Raw genomic sequence first — 17,513 nt, 5'->3', positions numbered from 1 at the left:
CGGCGGGATGTGAATGCTCACCTGCCAGAGGAGCACCCCGGTCGTAACCTAATGCCGGGCGACATAGTTCAGTACACCCGGCACTGTGGGGAGAGGGGGTGGTTCGCGCTGGATGCCAAGTTAAGGGGCAGCCAGGAGTCCCGTGTGAGCGCCGAGCCCCCTCCCTCAGGTGATGTCGAGGACTCTGAGTGATGGCAGCGGAGCACCGTTGCACAGTCCCCGTTGGGACCACCACTGTGTGTGTTTAAAAGTTGAAAGTTTTGAAGAAAATGATAAGTGATCCACCGATGAGCAAGTAACCTGATTGGCGGCACCGTGATTGAACCGGCTGTTGCCGGCACCGTTGTCCCCGTAGGGACCATCCACAGTTTATGCATAGGAACTCCTATGAACAGGCCCGAGAACTTGCAGGGCAACCACAAACGTTAGTGGCAAGTAAATAAAAATGTTGTGTTGCAGCTAACAGTTACCGCCTCCGGAAAGGCAGGTTGGAGGGAGGGCCCGCAGTGGAGCAGGCTGGGGCCCAGCCACCACAGGAACCGGTGGCTACCCTCTGGAGGGGAAGGACAGATCCCGCTCGGGTAACTGGTTCAGGATTGGGGTCAAGGGGTGCTGCCTGTTTCTTAGGGGCAGCATCAGGGCCAGGTTACTTGGGTGGGAGAGAGCGGCAGCAGCAACCGTTAAAATGTTAAGAAAAGTGCCTCCCGCTGTGGGATGAAGTTATTATACTTGTCTTGTGTTTTTTCTCTTTTCAGAAAAATAAAACCGGTGTTGGACGGGCAGCCCGCGGACGGTCTGCATTTTGCTAAGGGGGAATGTGACGCCCTGGGCAAGCCAGGGGTCACAGGTCATGACACCACCACACCCTACACCCCGGATAGGTACACCAAAGCTACACAAAAATCCTTGTTGCCTTCCTCCATAGGCTGATGTCTACACCAGGGAGTGGGCCAGGCGGTTGGCTCCGCCCACCGAGGAGTTCACAGCCCTGGAGGCGGGAAAACCAGCAGATCAGTTTAGGGAGAGGGAGAGTTAAGAGTGAAGTGGTAGAGGAGCAAGAGAGAGGAGTAAAGGTGGAAGTGAAAGTGACAGTTGAGGAGGCCTGAAGTTGGTCCGGGTGTGTGCCCCGGACTGAGACAGCAAGGTCGGCAGACAGCGGTGACTGTCTGCAGGAGAGGCTGCTTGGAGGTTGCCGAAAGGACCGTGGACGGGTGGTGGCCCGGCGGTACCGGAGCGGTATACGAAGAGAAGCCAGCACCATTGGCAGGGGCCTTTCGGATCCCGGCAAGGCTAGGAGTCGCCGTGAATTTGCCAAATCCGTCAGTGAAGGGGACCTCTGGGTCTCTCAGCAACCAAGTCCCGATTGAAGGCAACAGTCCAACCGTTAGAGAGAGACACCGCCACCGCCAAGGCACCAGTTTCTCAGGGCCAGCGCCTGCAGGCAAAGAGGGGCTCCTCCGGCACATATCCAAGCCGGGGAGCGGGTTACCGGTGGGAACCCATCGCTACCAACATAGACTTAGGTGCAGGAAAAGGGACCGTCACCGTCAACTACTGGGGAAAAGCAACAGCAGCCGTCCGTAGGAACCGTCTTTCCAGCCGTGTGTTTTACCGAGAACTGTGTCCCCGTCTCAGGCTGAGTGAGTACCACAGTGCCGTGAGGCACAGCACTGCCCCCGCGTCACTGCACCCCACCAAGCCCTGCACCGGCCCCGCCATCCCTCATCCCCCAACTCATCACTGGGCCCCGGGATGACCACCCCCTACCCACGGAGGGGAGAACCAACAACTTTGCTGCTCCCTGTCACCGCTCCCGGGATCCCCATACAGAACAGCGGTAGTGTCCATACAATCACCACAATCGTGGGTGGCGTCACGGACAATAACCAATCCCAAAAACCAATCCCCTTTCACTCACGGGCGAGGAGCGCCGCTCGAGTCCCTGGGATCCGGCCCATCGCTCGAGCCACCGAGCAGCAGCAGGCCGCAGCAGCGGCAGCCGGACCCGAGCAGTGGGAGAGCGCAGCGTCCCCTACTCCGCCCGCGACAATTATTTCCCTATGTACGCAGCCAATGAAGGCTACAATGTATGCGGCTATATCAAAATATATGCAGAATATTGTATTACACAGGTAAATAGATGAAATCATCATTCTACAACAGGAGCGATTAAACAAGGATGTTATCACTTTTGCCGCTGTATTGCATCTGACCAAAATTTGTTGTAACTGTATATTATCTCTCTTTACAGTTTTCTCCAAGCCTCCCTTCTGCTATGCAGCGGTATCGTCTACCTGGCAGGAAGTGAAGTCTATGTGGCTCTAATGGTGTTTGCCTTGGTGATTGGCTGGGTGAATATGTTATACTACACCCGTGCCTTCCAGCAGACTGGAATTTACAGTGTGATGATTCAGAAGGTGAGATTGTCTGCTGTTTTCATGGCCCCGATTCATCAAATCAATTTTAGTAAAACTCTGCTTTGAAAAGTTGCTGCTTTTGTGGCACCCCAGTGGTCATGGGAGCCACAGTGGCGTTGTTTTCCTCACCGGGATCAATGCTATGCTTGGAGGCAGCGTGGGGACCTCTCCTTGTCAGGAACATCACATACAACATCTCCTACTCCTAATCCCTGGCCGCATACCACACGTAGTGTCACGACAAACTTTCCCAAACTTTCCCAAACACCCCGCTTTCCCTTCCTTTTACTGCACGCCTCAGGGCAACGGAACTGGGCAAGGCCATCTATGACATCACCTGACATGACCCGCAACGGCCCGGCAACTAGTAGGTTAACCACCTGCCCCGTGGGGCGCTGCACTTTCATGGCAATTTCTTCCAGCTCTCCAAACAATTTGGGGTGGGTCATGACAATGCAGTTCATCTAACTCATGACGATCTGTGGGGTTCTTTACACCAGAAATTGCACTATAGGGAGCGACTAGAATAAAATATCTGGCAATGTGTGCCTGACTTGTCAAATGCTCCTGATTCATTAATAGGTATACCTCATAAGTGAATCATGAGCTTCTGACTCCAACACACCCCCTCAAAAAATTGCCGGTCTTGATGAATCGATGACAATGTTTTTTTAATCCAAACACTAGACAAAAGGGATCAAATATATAGTGCAGAGGAAAAGTACACTAATGTTGATCAATTTTCCTTTCCCTTGTCATGTATGTACATTCAGCTCCTGCACATACATGACAAATATGTTCTCATTTGATGTACAGTCCAAATTAAAGAGGCTTTCTCGTTGTGACAGCCCTTGATGCTTATGAAAGTTGTCTAGCTATCACTTTTCCACTTTCAGAATCCCCTTTCCTGCTTCCATCACATCAACTTTGACAACAGATTGTCTTCTAATATATTGCACTCCTTGACTGCACCCTTTATAAGGCCTGCAACACACATCCGTGCCTCCGGTACGTGTTTGGTACGTTTTTTGCACGTAGCGGAGACACGGAGACACGTTGACCAATGTTACCCTATGGTAAATGGCACACACAAGTAAGATCACACGGAACGTGTGTCCGTGTGGTAAGTACGTGTGTGCGTTTTTCCACACGGTCGACATGTCCATTTTTGGCCGTCTACACGCAGGCACGGACCCGCTAAAATCAATGGGTCCGTGCCTGCACAGACGTCACACGTAGCATGTCCGTGTTCAGCACGTATCGTCCGTGTGCGTTTTTAATCCAAACATCAGCAACACTTGTTTCCAATCTATCAGGTCAATTGTCAAACAGGGGGTTCATAATCCAGCATATGTCGCCTAACACCAAACCTCCTAGATATCAACCATAGCAAATACATGGTTGCTTCATTGGAGAGAGACATTTTGGTGTCTGTATAATGACTGGTAGAGCCAGAAAACAATGATTTGAAATGTTTTTAACCCTTATACACCGATGAGGGCCGGAAATTGAGCAATTAACAACACCAGTATCTCATGATGAAGGATTAACAACGTAATTTGGGTATGAATGCGGATCTGAAAAAACGGAAGTCACACGGACAGCACACGTACGTATTTTATGCCAATACGGAAATTCCACACATACACACGGCAAGCATACGCCATCACACGGATGTCATACGTACGGGAGAAACGCCCATAAAAAACGGAACACGGACCCGAAAAACGGAACGTGTCACACGTACGTTTTTTATGCGGAAGTGTGTTTTAGGCCTAATACGGTTTCCAATCCTTCCCAGCAGTTCAACTTTTTCCGAGATAGTCCACAGAATGAGGTTACAAAACTGGCTTGATTAGTAAAACTCTACTCAAAAGTCAGTGTTTTTCGGGGTGTTCCTGGGGCCGGACATACATTTTGAACTGGTCCATTCTGGCCGCCCCCGACATGGAGATCAGCTGATCAGTGGTATGCCGGATGTCACAGCACCATCGATCAGTAATTGAGGACCTATCCTAAGGACAGGCCATCAATGCTAGAGTAGCGCACAACCTCTTTCATTATAGATAAATAATGTTGTTTGCTTCTTCTGTCAATGGTTTGGATGTTGTGACTGATCACTGTATCTGTAATAGGAAAGTTAGGCATTAATTATGTTTATTTTCACTGACAGATTAGGCTTAAGATATTCAGAATAATAATCAGTAAGGCATATTTCCATAAATATATTCATGTATTGTGGCATAATCTGTGCTGCTTAGTGTCATATGCATAGGCCAGTAAAATAAATAGAAGGAAGGTCTTAAAGAGGATCGGTCACCAGGTCAACTGTGCCTAGTCTTTACTCTTATTTTATTTCCTTGGCTCCCCAGAATATTCCAGTTTTAGTTTCTTTTTAAATCTGCCATGCAGTTCCAGAGATATGGGCCTTTTTATTAGGTGCAAATTTTCAAGGCCTTTACAAAGGAGGTGGGGCTCACAGAGGGAATAATGCAGATCAGCCTAAAGACATGCCCCAGAGGATTTTGTGAGCAATGATCCTCCTTAGTACCATAAAAGACCATAAAAATTGTCTCTTTTGATCAGTATGGTAGATTTTAGAAAAGCAAAAAAAAAGAGGTACTTAGTGCAGCAGAGAGAATAAAATAATCTGTCCACTTTTTACTTTGTGATGGGTCCTCTTTAACACCTTGTTTTATCGGCACAATAAAGTTATATAAACTGGTGTGAAAAAGTGTTTGCTTCCTTCCTGATTTCTTATTCTTTTGCATGGTTTGTTGCACTTAAATGTTTGAGATCACCAAACAAATTTAAATATTAGACAAAGATAACGCAAGTAACCACAAAATGCAGTTTATAAATAAAAGGTAAAATACATCCAAACCTACAGGGCTCTATGTGAAAAAGTGATTGCACCTACTCCCTTAAAAACACAAATCAACTGTGGTTTCTCTCATCTTTGGGAAGCGGAGTTCAATTTCACTAGCCACACCTAGGCCTGATCACTGCCACACCTGTTCTCAAAAAGAAATACTTAAATAGGACCTGCATGACAAAGTGAGGTAGACCAAAAGATATTCAAAAGCAAGTCAAGAATAAATGAAAAACAACGTAATTGATATCTATCAGTCTGAAAAACGCTTTGAAGCCATTTTTAAAGCTTTGCAACTCCAGCGAACCACAGTGAGAGCCATTATCCACAAATGGAGAAAATATGTAACAGTGGTGAACATTCTCAGGAGTGGTTGGCCTACCAAAATAACCCCAAGAGCACAGCAATGACTCAAAGAGGTCACAAAACACCCCACAACAACGTCCAAATATCTGCAGTCCTCAGTTAAGGTCAGTGTTCATGACTTCACCAAAAGAAAGAAACTGGGCAAAAATGTCTTGCATTGCAGAGTTCAAAGATGAAAAACACTGCTGAGCAAAAAGAACATAAAGACTCGTCTCACTTTTGCCTTAAAACATCTTGCTGATCCCCAAGACGTTTGGGAGAATACTCTGGACCGACGAGACAAAAGTTTAACTTTTTGGAAGGTGTATGTTCTATTACATCAGGTGTAGTAGTAACACAACATTTCAGAAAAGAAACATCATACCAAGAATAAAAATTTGGTGGTGGTAGTGTGATGGTCTGGGGCTGTTTTGCTGCTTCAGGACCTGGATAACTTGCTGTGGTAAAGGGAACTATGAATTCTACTGTCTAGCAAAAAATCCTGAAGGAGAATATCTGACCATCTCTTTGTGACCTCAAACTGAAGCACACTTGGTTTATGCAGGAGGACAGTGATCCAAAACACACCAGAAAGTGGACCCCTGAGTGGATTAAGACCTTAAAAAGGCAGTTAATGCTCAGCAATCCTCCAATATGGCTGAATTACAACAATTCTGCAGAGATGAGTGGGCCAAAATTCCTCAAGAGCATTGCCAGTTATTGCAAACGCTTGATTGCAGTTGTTGCTGCTGATGGTAGCCCAACCAGTTATTAGGTTTAGGAACAATCACTTTTTCACACAGGGCCCTGTAGGTTTGGATTTCATTTTCCCGTAAAAGACTTTAATTTATAAACTGCATTTACTTGTGTTATCTTTGTCTAATATTGAAATTTGTTTGGTGATTTGAAACATTTTCGTGTGACAAATATTGCAAATAATAAGAAATCAGGAAGGAGGCAAACACTTTTCCACACCACTGTACTAACTACAACCCCTAGTTTGATAATTGTGATTTAGTACAATTTGCCTTTTTTTGTCTATGGGTTTTTTTCGTGTTGTTCAAATACAAAAGAAATAAATATGTGTATAACAAAACATGTGTAATTGCAATAATTTGCTGAGAGAAATACTTAATTTTCTGGATCAATTTCAAGGCTGCCAACACTTTCACCATGACTGTAGATAGAGTGTGCATATTTCTATTAACTAAATAAATACTTCAGTGGAAAAAAAACTACGTGGAGTCCCCCCCATTTTTCATAACCAGCAAAAGTAAAAGGTAAAGCAGACAGCTGGGGGCTGATATCAGGATGGAAAGGTTCATGTTTATTTGGCCCTACCCAGCTAAAAATACCAGCCCACAGCCTCCCCAGAAGTGAAGCATCACAAGATGCTCCAATTCTGGTGTTTCGCCTTGGCTCTCCTCGATTACCCTGGTGCCTTGGCAGTTGGGTTAATGGTTTTTAGTGTTGATGTCAGCTGTGCAGGGTTCAAAGTCACAGCTGGCATCAAGTCCAGGTGTTAATAATAAAGTAATTACTAACCCAGTAATAAAAAAAGACATACAAAAATACTTTATTGAAATAAACACTCTCCAAAACTTCTCCTTGTTCATCACTTTATTAAGAAAAAAAAAAAAAATTAAATAAAAACTCATGCAGGTCCGCTGTAGTCTGGGGAATGCAACGTAGTCCACAAATGATTGTCTGAAGAAAACAGAAATATACAAAACACAAAGAAATAACACAAGACACTTTCCCTCATTCACCTTTTTATTAAAAATAAAAACTAATAAATACAATTCCCTCGCAGGTCCGACGTAATCCAAGGAAGCCGAAGAACAAAATCTATGGTGTGTCGCTCTGACTTTGACAACAGGCACTTCTGTGTCACGCTGCACTGCGTGAGACCCGACAACTCTGAAGAGTGGTGACATCAGAAATGTTACTGCTCTTTAGAGTCACTGGGTCATGCTGCACTGTACATGACTGACTTTGAAGAGCGGTAACGTTACTGATAGCAACGCTCTTCAGCGTTGCTGAGTTTAGTGCAACGCAGCGTGACCCAGAAGTGGCTGTTGTCAAAGTCAGAACCTCAGAATAATGCTCTAAAGGGGGCTTTACACGCTACGACATCGCTAATGCGAAGTCGTTGGGGTCACGGAATTGGTGACGCACATCCGGCCGCATTAGCGATGCCGTTGCGTGTGATACATATGAGCGATTTTGCATCGTAGCAAAAATGTGCAAAATCGCTCATCGGTGACGTGGGGGTCTATTCTCAAATATCGTTACTGCAGTAGTAACGAAGTTGCTCCTCGTTCCTGCGGCAGCACACATCGCTCCGTGTGATACCGCAGGAACGAGGAAGCTCTCCTTACCTGCCTCCCGGCCGCTATGCGGAAGGAAGGAGGTGGGCGGGATGTTACGTCCCGCTCATCTCCGCCCCTCCGCTTCTGTTGGGCGGCGGTTCAGTGACGCAGCTGTGACGTTGCTGTGACGCTGAACGAACTGCCCCCTTAGAAAGGAGGCGGTTCGCCGGTCACAGCGACGTCGCCGGGCAGGTAAGTACGTGTGACGGGTCTGGGTGATGTTGTGCGGCACGGGCAGCGATTTGCCCGTGTCGCACAACAGATGGGGGCGGGTACCCACGCTAGCGATATCGGTACCGATATCGCAGCGTGTAAAGCCCGCTTTAGGCTGTGGTCTTAGCACCGTATTTTTTCTAATCTGAGAGAATCGGGCCAAATAATGTTAATCACACTCTGATCAAACTCCAGTTTGATCAGAGTATGATCATAGTGTGATGCAGTTTTCTTGGATGAGAAGATGGAAAAGAAAAATGTCTCCGTCTTCTTCAGTCAGTCAGTCCGTGAAAATCAGACCTGCACTCAGATGTCATCCAAGTGAAGTCTGATTTTTTTTTTCCCATTCATTGATTTGCCTGGCTAAGTACCATAAGAATTGAATACATTCTCAGGCATTCTGCGATTTTTTTTTGTCGCCAGACTGTCTCAGCCCAAGGGAAAAATCAGACATGTTCTCTTCCCCATAGCATATGATCCGATGTTTTGGTCGGATCACACTTGGACAGAAAATACAGTCATGTGTGTGAGCCCTAAATTTGTTGACTACACCCATTTCTTGTGACACTCCCGCATCGGGGCCGTGGGGCACTCGTTACCAGGCCGTTTTTTGTCTGGGGGAGGGATGTTGCGACGGCAAGGCCCGGTTACATGACCCCGGCGGTGACATTATAAAAGGGGATTATTTACAAGAGATGATAGTTATTCATGATGCCACCTGTGGTTCTCAGCCAGGGATAGCTGACGCTGCGGTATGGGACCTCTGGGGCAGATGGTGATGCAGCTGAGTTGGTATAGCTCTCCACAGGTAGAGCTGAGCCCCAGGGCTGATGGGAGTAGTAGTCAGTGATGGCGGGGGTGCAGAGCCAGAGGCGCAGGTATAGCACCCCACAGGACCTGCAGGGCTTACTCGTCACCAGGCCAGTGGTTTTGTGGTGTTGCTGTGAATGGCCTGACCCGGCTCCATGGCCCCGTCGGCTAGACTTAAAGAGAGTCCAAGTGGGGATGGGGGTTAGCTTTGCAGTGCCACCCGTGGTACTGTCACGCTCCCCGGGTCCCCTGTCCTGCTCCCCGGCTCACCTGTCACGCTCCCCGGTTCCCCTGGCTCGCTCCCCGGTTCTGCAGTCCGGTCTCCGCCGCTCCCCACTCTCCAGCATCCATTGCCGGCGCTTCCTAGGCGTCCTGGTCCCCGCTCCCGGCGCCCGTCGGCGTCTCAGCCCCAGCCCGGCTCTGCTGCTTCCTCCTTCCAGCTTCCTGCTCTGGCTTCTGGCACCCGGGCCGCGCGCATGCGCATTAGGGCGCGCGCGCGGTCATTGACCCTTTCTTAAAGGGCCAGCGTCCATTGACAGGAAATGAAGCACACAGGTTCAGGGTATAAAGGGGTTGAATGTCCAAGTGGGCGGGGCCTGATCTTCGTGTTTCCCAAGCTAGGAGTCAGGTCTCCTCGTGTCTCTTTGCCATACTTACGTATCTCTCTTCTAGAGCCGATCCTGCCTCGCCATCCGGTCCTGCCGAATCCCGCACCCCGAACGCTGCTTATCTGCCATCCTGACAGTCCGTACCATCTCTGACCCCTGTGGTGACCCGTCATCTCGCTCCAACGGTTCCGGACTCCGCCTGACATCATCTCGGCTTCCGAACCTGAGCTCCGTCACCCGGACTACCATCAGTGACTCCGTGGTCCCAGGGACTTCTCTATTATACTCTTGTGCACGGACTGCCCTGCTACCTGTAGTGCTCCAGCTACCGGACCCTTACCATCATCAAGGAGTTCGGCCCAGTGGATCCACCTCCTGGGTCTGCCCGTCCACCTGGCCCTAAGTAAGGCCCAGTAAGATCAGGCCATGGATCCCGCTGCAGCACTAGCAGCCTTACAGGAGGAACTCGCACGCCAGCGTGAGGCCCAGACCCGCATGCTGCAATTCATGTCTTCTGTGGACGCCCGCCTGAACACGCTACAAGCGTCAGTTACGTCTTCAGCATCTCAGGCTTCCACTAGCCAATCCACGGCTCCAGCACCCGTGGCAGCCTCTTCGGATGCCTCCAGACTTCGTTTGGCCTCACCACCCCGGTACGCCGGAGATCCCAAGACCTGCAGGGGATTTATAAACCAATGCTCCCTCCATTTCACGCAGCTGCCGCATTTGTTTGCCTCCGACCAAGCCAAGGTCGCCTTCATCATGTCCCACCTAGAGGGTGAGGCCCTGGCGTGGATGAACCCCTTGTGGGAAAGGGAGGATCCTGTGACCACGAACATCCAGGAGTTCCTGCAGGCATTCCGTGGCACCTTTGACGAGCCCGGACGCGCCTCCGCGTCTGCCTCATCTCTTCTCCGGTTACGTCAGGGGACTCTGACGGTGGATCAATACGCAATCCGTTTTCGCACCTTGGCTTCGGAACTTGGCTGGAACAACGAGGCCCTAACTGCCGCCTTCTGGGAAGGACTCTCGGGTCGAATTAAAGATGAGCTGGCTGGTCGTGACGTACCATCCACCCTGGATGCCCTGATTACCCTAGCGACTCGAGTGGACATCCGCTTTCAGGAGCGATCCAAAGAGGTGTTCCGTGAGAGACGTCCGGTACGGCATTCCTCTCCTCCGCAGAAACCCGCCGTACTACAGTCAACGGCATCTGGTGTCTCCGTCCACGAGCCCATGCAGATCGACCGTGTGCGGCAGTCTGAACAACGTCGAGCAGAGCGGCTCGCCAAGGGCCTCTGCTTCTACTGCGGAGAGGGCACACACCTGCTACGCTCCTGTCCAGAGAGGCCGGGAACTCCAAAGCCTAGGGTTGGTAGGAGAGGCCACCCTAGGTGCTGGGACTCTCTCAGACCCGGTTATGTGGACTGTACAAGTGACCATGGGAGAGACGCGGTTCACGGCCGAGGCGTACCTCGATTCTGGGGCAGCAGGCAATTTCATCCAGCAGGCCACAGTGGACAAGTACCAGCTGCCTGTTACTCCACTCGACAAACCCCTCGTGATTGCCTCTGTGGATGGGAGACCCCTCTCTGACACCATCTCCTGGATCACCAGGCCGGTCGAACTGCGTATCGGTGCCCTGCACACCGAGAACATCGCTCTCTACGTCCTCCCACACATGTCCCATCAAATCCTGCTGGGACTTCCCTGGTTACAGACACACGAGCCATCAGTCAGCTGGGGCACTGGTGAGATCACCCGATGGGGCTCTTCGTGCCATGAGAACTGTCTGAAGACCATACAACCCATCCGACGACCCCCGGTTCCAGAGAACCTACCGGGTCTGCCCTCGGCCTATTGGCCCTTCGCGGACGTCTTTGATAAAAAGGAATCTGAGTTACTTCCGCCACATCGTCCGTACGATTGTGCCATCGACCTGCTCCCGGGAACAACACCACCTCGAGGACGGATATATCCATTGTCTCCAGCCGAAACAAGGGCCATGTCTACTTACATCACAGAGAGCCTGGCAAGGGGATTCATTCGGAGATCCTCCTCTCCTGCTGGAGCAGGCTTCTTCTTCGTTAAGAAGAAAGAGGGCGACCTACGCCCATGTATAGACTACCGGGGATTGAACCAAATCACCGTAAAAAACAAGTACCCTCTGCCGCTCATCCCCGAATTGTTTGACCGGCTTAGAGGAGCTCGTGTGTTCACCAAATTGGACCTTCGAGGTGCCTACAACCTGGTCCGCATCCGCTCTGGGGACGAATGGAAGACCGCGTTCAATACCCGCGATGGGCACTATGAATACTGCGTGATGCCCTTCGGCCTGTGTAACGCACCAGCAGTCTTTCAAGAATTGGTGAACGACGTATTCCGGGACCTTCTTTACGTCTGTGTGGTGGTGTATCTGGATGATATCCTTGTCTTCTCTCCGGATCTCCAGACCCACAGAGAGAACGTGCAGCTGGTTCTACAAAGACTGAGAGAGAATCGTCTGTATGCTAAGTATGAGAAGTGTGTCTTTGAGCAGTCTTCTCTCCCCTTCCTGGGTTACATCATTTCCGATACCGGACTGCAGATGGATCCAAAGAAGGTCTCCTCCATTCTCAACTGGCCTCCTCCTTCGGGACTGAAGGCAATCCAACGCTTTCTGGGATTCGCCAACTACTACCGCCAGTTCATTCCTCACTTCTCTGCTCTGACCGCTCCTCTCTCCGCCTTGACCAAGAAGGAGGCTAATCCAAAGGACTGGTCACCTGCGGCCGACGCCGCGTTTGGCTCCCTGAAGCGGGCATTTGCCTCCTCTCCTGTGCTCCACCGTCCGGAGTTAAACCGCCAGTTCACCTTGGAGGTGGATGCCTCCTCCTCGGGAGCCGGAGAAGTGCTCATGCAGAAGTCCTCCTCCGGGAAGATGGTGACTTGCGGTTTCTTCTCCAAGAGCTTCTCAGCGCCTGAACGCAACTACACCATCGGTGACCGAGAGCTATTGGCAGTAAAACTGGCTCTGGAGGAATGGCGCTACCTTCTGGAAGGAGCAGTGTACCCCGTAATCATTTACACGGACCACAAGAACCTGGAATACCTGCGGTCCGCTCAGCGACTGAACCCACGGCAAGCCAGGTGGTCCTTGTTCTTTGCCAGGTTCGATTTCCAGCTCCATTTCCGACCCGCGGACAAGAATGTACGCGCTGATGCCTTGTCCAGGTCTTTCATGCCCATGGAGCAGGAGGAGGAGACATCCCAGCCCATCATCTGTCCTAGTAAAATCATTCCAGTGGCTCCTGTCACCCTGGCCCAGATACCGCCCGGGAAAACCTATGTCTCTGAGACAGACAGGCAAAAAGTGTTACACTGGGGCCATGCCTCGAAAACAGCCGGTCATGCTGGTCAAAAGAGAACATGGAGTGCGATTATACGTCATTACTGGTGGCCATCCCTTCGCACGGACGTCGCTGCTTTTGTCTCTGCCTGCTCCTCTTGTGCCAGGAACAAGACGCCCAAACATCTGCCATATGGTCGTCTTCTGCCTCTGCCTATACCCTCAGTTCCGTGGCAACACATTGCAATGGACTTTGATACGGACTTGCCATTGTCCTCCGGACACACAGTCATATGGGTCGTGGTGGACCGGTTCTCTAAAATGGCTCATTTCGTCCCTATGGCTGGACTGCCCTCTGCTCAGGAACTCGCGGACGCCTATATACATCACATCTTCCGCTTGCATGGCTTTCCATCACACATCGTGTCCGACAGAGGAACTCAGTTCACCTCCCGCTTCTGGAGAGCCCTCTGCAAACATCTGGGAGTGACTCTGGACTTTTCTTCTGCCTACCATCCTCAGTCTAATGGCCAAGTGGAAAGGGTCAATCAAATCTTGACCTCCTTCTTACGACACTACGTCAACGCTCATCATGACGACTGGTCCACGCTTCTTCCTTGGGCTGAATTCTCCCATAACCACCACGTCAGTGAGTCCTCCTCCAGCTCTCCCTTCCATGTCGTTTACGGACTTCAGCCCTCCGTCCCATTGCCTGTATCTCCTTCTTCGGATGTCCCTGCTGCTGATGCTGTAGCCCGTGACTTTGCAACCATTTGGGACTCTGTCAAGGCGTCCCTTGGGCGTGCTTCCCTGCGGATGAAGAGACATGCAGACAAGAGACGTCTGGACCCTCCGTGTTTCTCTCCTGGAGATCTAGTCTGGCTTGCTTCCAAGTACGTCCGATTGAAGATACCATCCTACAAGCTGGGTCCTCGCTACATCGGGCCGTTTACAGTCCTCAGCAAGATCAATGAGGTCTCCTACAGGCTACAGCTTCCGGCCACGATGAGGATACCCAACTCCTTCCACGTCTCCCTGCTCAAGCCGGTTGTCCTTGGTCCCTTCTCCGCTGCTGCCAGTTTGGCTCCTCCTCCTATTGCCGATGACGACATCTATGCGGTAAGGGATATCGTGGCCATGAAAACTGTACGGGGCCGACAGTTCTTCCTGGTGGACTGGGCAGGGTATGGTCCTGAGGATAGGTCCTGGGAGCCCCGGGAGAATGTGGGTACTCCGCTGATCCGTGCCTTCCTGTCCCGGTTGCGGGGAGGGGGGCGTGGGGGGGGGGTACTGTCACGCTCCCCGGGTCCCCTGTCCTGCTCCCCGGCTCACCTGTCACGCTCCCCGGTTCCCCTGGCTCGCTCCCCGGTTCTGCAGTCCGGTCTCCGCCGCTCCCCACTCTCCAGCATCCATTGCCGGCGCTTCCTAGGCGTCCTGGTCCCCGCTCCCGGCGCCCGTCGGCGTCTCAGCCCCAGCCCGGCTCTGCTGCTTCCTCCTTCCAGCTTCCTGCTCTGGCTTCTGGCACCCGGGCCGCGCGCATGCGCATTAGGGCGCGCGCGCGGTCATTGACCCTTTCTTAAAGGGCCAGCATCCATTGACAGGAAATGAAGCACACAGGTTCAGGGTATAAAGGGGTTGAATGTCCAAGTGGGCGGGGCCTGATCTTCGTGTTTCCCAAGCTAGGAGTCAGGTCTCCTCGTGTCTCTTTGCCATACTTACGTATCTCTCTTCTAGAGCCGATCCTGCCTCGCCATCCGGTCCTGCCGAATCCCGCACCCCGAACGCTGCTTATCTGCCATCCTGACAGTCCGTACCATCTCTGACCCCTGTGGTGACCCGTCATCTCGCTCCAACGGTTCCGGACTCCGCCTGACATCATCTCGGCTTCCGAACCTGAGCTCCGTCACCCGGACTACCATCAGTGACTCCGTGGTCCCAGGGACTTCTCTATTATACTCTTGTGCACGGACTGCCCTGCTACCTGTAGTGCTCCAGCTACCGGACCCTTACCATCATCAAGGAGTTCGGCCCAGTGGATCCACCTCCTGCGTCTGCCCGTCCACCTGGCCCTAACAGGTACGCAGCCAGCGATTAGCCACCGCTGCGAGATGTCACTCTCCTCCAAGGCTGATGTTACCGCAGCTCAGATAGTCCAGCTCCCCACAGGTGGAGTGAGCCCCGGGGAGGACAGTGGCCACAGGGGAAGGACCGTTAGCGCCGAAGTGCAGGGCGGCGGCACCGGAAAATCAGAGTCTCACACAAGGGCTGCGGTTCCAGGTGTGTTAATCACAGTTCGTGTGCTGCGCCTGTGACGCCCTGGCCTATCAGGTCGTCACAGGGTATTGTGCAAACTGCCCTTCTGTGCAATATCCACCTCATCCTTGGTTACGGGTCCCTAACCATTGGTGTTGCTAAAACCAGCTAATCAAAATCCTAGGAACACTCTGCACCACACCCACCAGACACACCAGTGGACGGCCTGAGTGGAATAGGGTCGCCCACGTGGTTGGTTAGTTAAGGGGAGGTCAGGAGTGTCAGGAGTCAGACAGTCAGTGAGAGTCAGTGAAAATGAGAGGAGGTCAGGAGCTGGGCTCCTTGAAACTACTAGGTAGAAGACGTTAGTCTGGGCCTGGTAGGAGCTGGACCCCTGGTCGCAGGGGATCGTGACAAGGGCCACGGCATTGTCGTGGAGGACATCCGGTGGCCTTGTACCATCACCGGTCTGGGACCAGGACACGACGGGGTACGTGGACCCTAGGTCAGGGAGTAGCTTTAGGCAACCTGACCATTCACCCGACGAGAACAGAGCCTTCAAGATGCGCTCTCCACCCGCTCCAAAATCGGGGTACTAGCGCAATGAGAGGGATAGGACTTTCCACAAATACGGTCCAAGAAATCCCAAGCATGAACCCTGAGAGCAAACTCCCTCAGTTAGCCATACTGGGGATTGGGACCCGACTAGTTTTAGGCTACAGGGACCAACCAGAAAGAAACAAAGGTGCCACGGGAAAAGGTCACAGATCAACAGGCAACACCAACAGAAACAGGACCCAAGCGTGCTCCCCCTCAGCGGCAGCGGTGTCCAGAACTTTGGTTTACTACAGTTGTCGGTGTCAGCGTTATTGGACTGAGTGAGTACTCAAGTGACCCTTACCTCCCCAATGGCACCTCCCTGTCACCACCACCGAGTCCCGGGGCATTCCCCCTACCCGTGGAGGGGTTAAACACCTGGCTGCTCACTCCATCGCCACCGGGTACTCCCAGCAGCAGCGGTGGTACTCCACCTTACCACACACCACGAGTGGTTTCACGACCTTTCAATATACCATACTCACTGTAAATATCCCCCTTCATTCGAGTGGCCGCGAGACCCCCGGGTCCGGACTCCCCCTCAAGCCACCGCGGATCCAGATCCGAGCAGCTCGGCTGCTGACACAGGGGCAGTACACCTTGAAAAACCTGGCGTCCCGAACAGAATACGAGCAGGACCCACTTACCTGGGTGACGAGCGCCTTGAAGACCGAAAACCGCGAGTCAAGATCCCGTTCCCGCCAATTCCGCCATCTTCAGCCATCTTTTCGCACCAAAAACGCCATCTTCCCCGTGAAAGCACACAAAGCAGAAGCCCCACCCTTTGTCCTGCGTGTGAGGCCGGAACCGGAAGTTCCCAGAGGGCCACAGCATCGAGAGAAGTGCTGAGTGAAAACCGAGGGGGCGTGTCGGAATGTAACTACAGCGGAAGAGAAGCAGGGACTCCAGGACTCTGCCATAATGTTCCTGGACAGCGCAGAGGCAAGATGGCGGAGCGGAGCTGGTCACCGGAATGTGCTATTCCCGGGACCGCGACCTGGATCGAGGAGGAGACAGAGCAGCTGTGCAGGAAGATGTAAACGCAGTTCCTGTTCATCTTGGATCACTGGAGGAAAGATATGAGGAGCCTGGCGATGGCAGTGCGAGCCCGTGAGATAGAGATCCCATGTGAAGAGAGGGTAAGCGGTTACCCAGTCCCTATTGATTATCCTAATCCGGCCAATGCGGCTGTGGGATCCGGAGCACCCCACTCCCGGCAAGCACACCGCCACCACCAACCCCGTACTCGAACTTTCAATATACCATACCCCCTGTAAATACCCCCCTTCATTCGAGTGGCTGCGAGACCCCCAGGTCCGGACTCCCCCTCGAGCCACCACGGATCCAGATCCGAGCAGCTCGGCTGCTGACACGGGGCGGTACACGCCCACAGAGTACCGGTCATCGCCGTGATGAGCCCCAGCCGATGCCGAATCAGAGGTCACCACCGCTGTTGTGAGGCATGTGAGACCTTCCTCCTTTGCGCTTGCGTGAAGCTACTTGGGGACCCCAATGTCCTTGGCTTTAGTTGCCATTCCGTATGCAGGCAGTATGAAACTTGTTATGGACCCAACCGTGGCCGTGGCTCCTATCTATTTATGCTGCTGTACCCTGGGATCTCTGTGGTGGGCGATGGGATGTGAAATCTCCCTTCCCAGATTCTAGTAGTCCAACGTGGAGTATGTTCTAGCATAGGGC

At 51.8% G+C, this 17,513-nt stretch overlaps 1 protein-coding gene across 1 annotated transcript in view; it reads left to right on the top strand.

The window, feature by feature from the left end:
* The window catches only part of LOC142291008 (transient receptor potential cation channel subfamily V member 1-like), a 218,308-nt gene that overhangs the window by 169,304 nt on the left and 31,491 nt on the right, over positions 1 to 17,513 (top strand). Inside the window, exon 11 of the mRNA XM_075335190.1 lies at positions 2,252 to 2,417. Within this exon, the coding sequence (XP_075191305.1) occupies positions 2,252 to 2,417 (166 nt within the window). The remainder of the gene's footprint in view (positions 1 to 2,251; positions 2,418 to 17,513) is intronic.

The sequence above is a fragment of the Anomaloglossus baeobatrachus genome, chromosome 2 (assembly GCF_048569485.1).
Source record: "Anomaloglossus baeobatrachus isolate aAnoBae1 chromosome 2, aAnoBae1.hap1, whole genome shotgun sequence".
Classification (NCBI taxonomy): domain Eukaryota; kingdom Metazoa; phylum Chordata; class Amphibia; order Anura; family Aromobatidae; genus Anomaloglossus; species Anomaloglossus baeobatrachus.
Note: the sequence above shows the minus strand (reverse complement) of the source record. Positions and strands in the feature narration are given on the sequence as shown.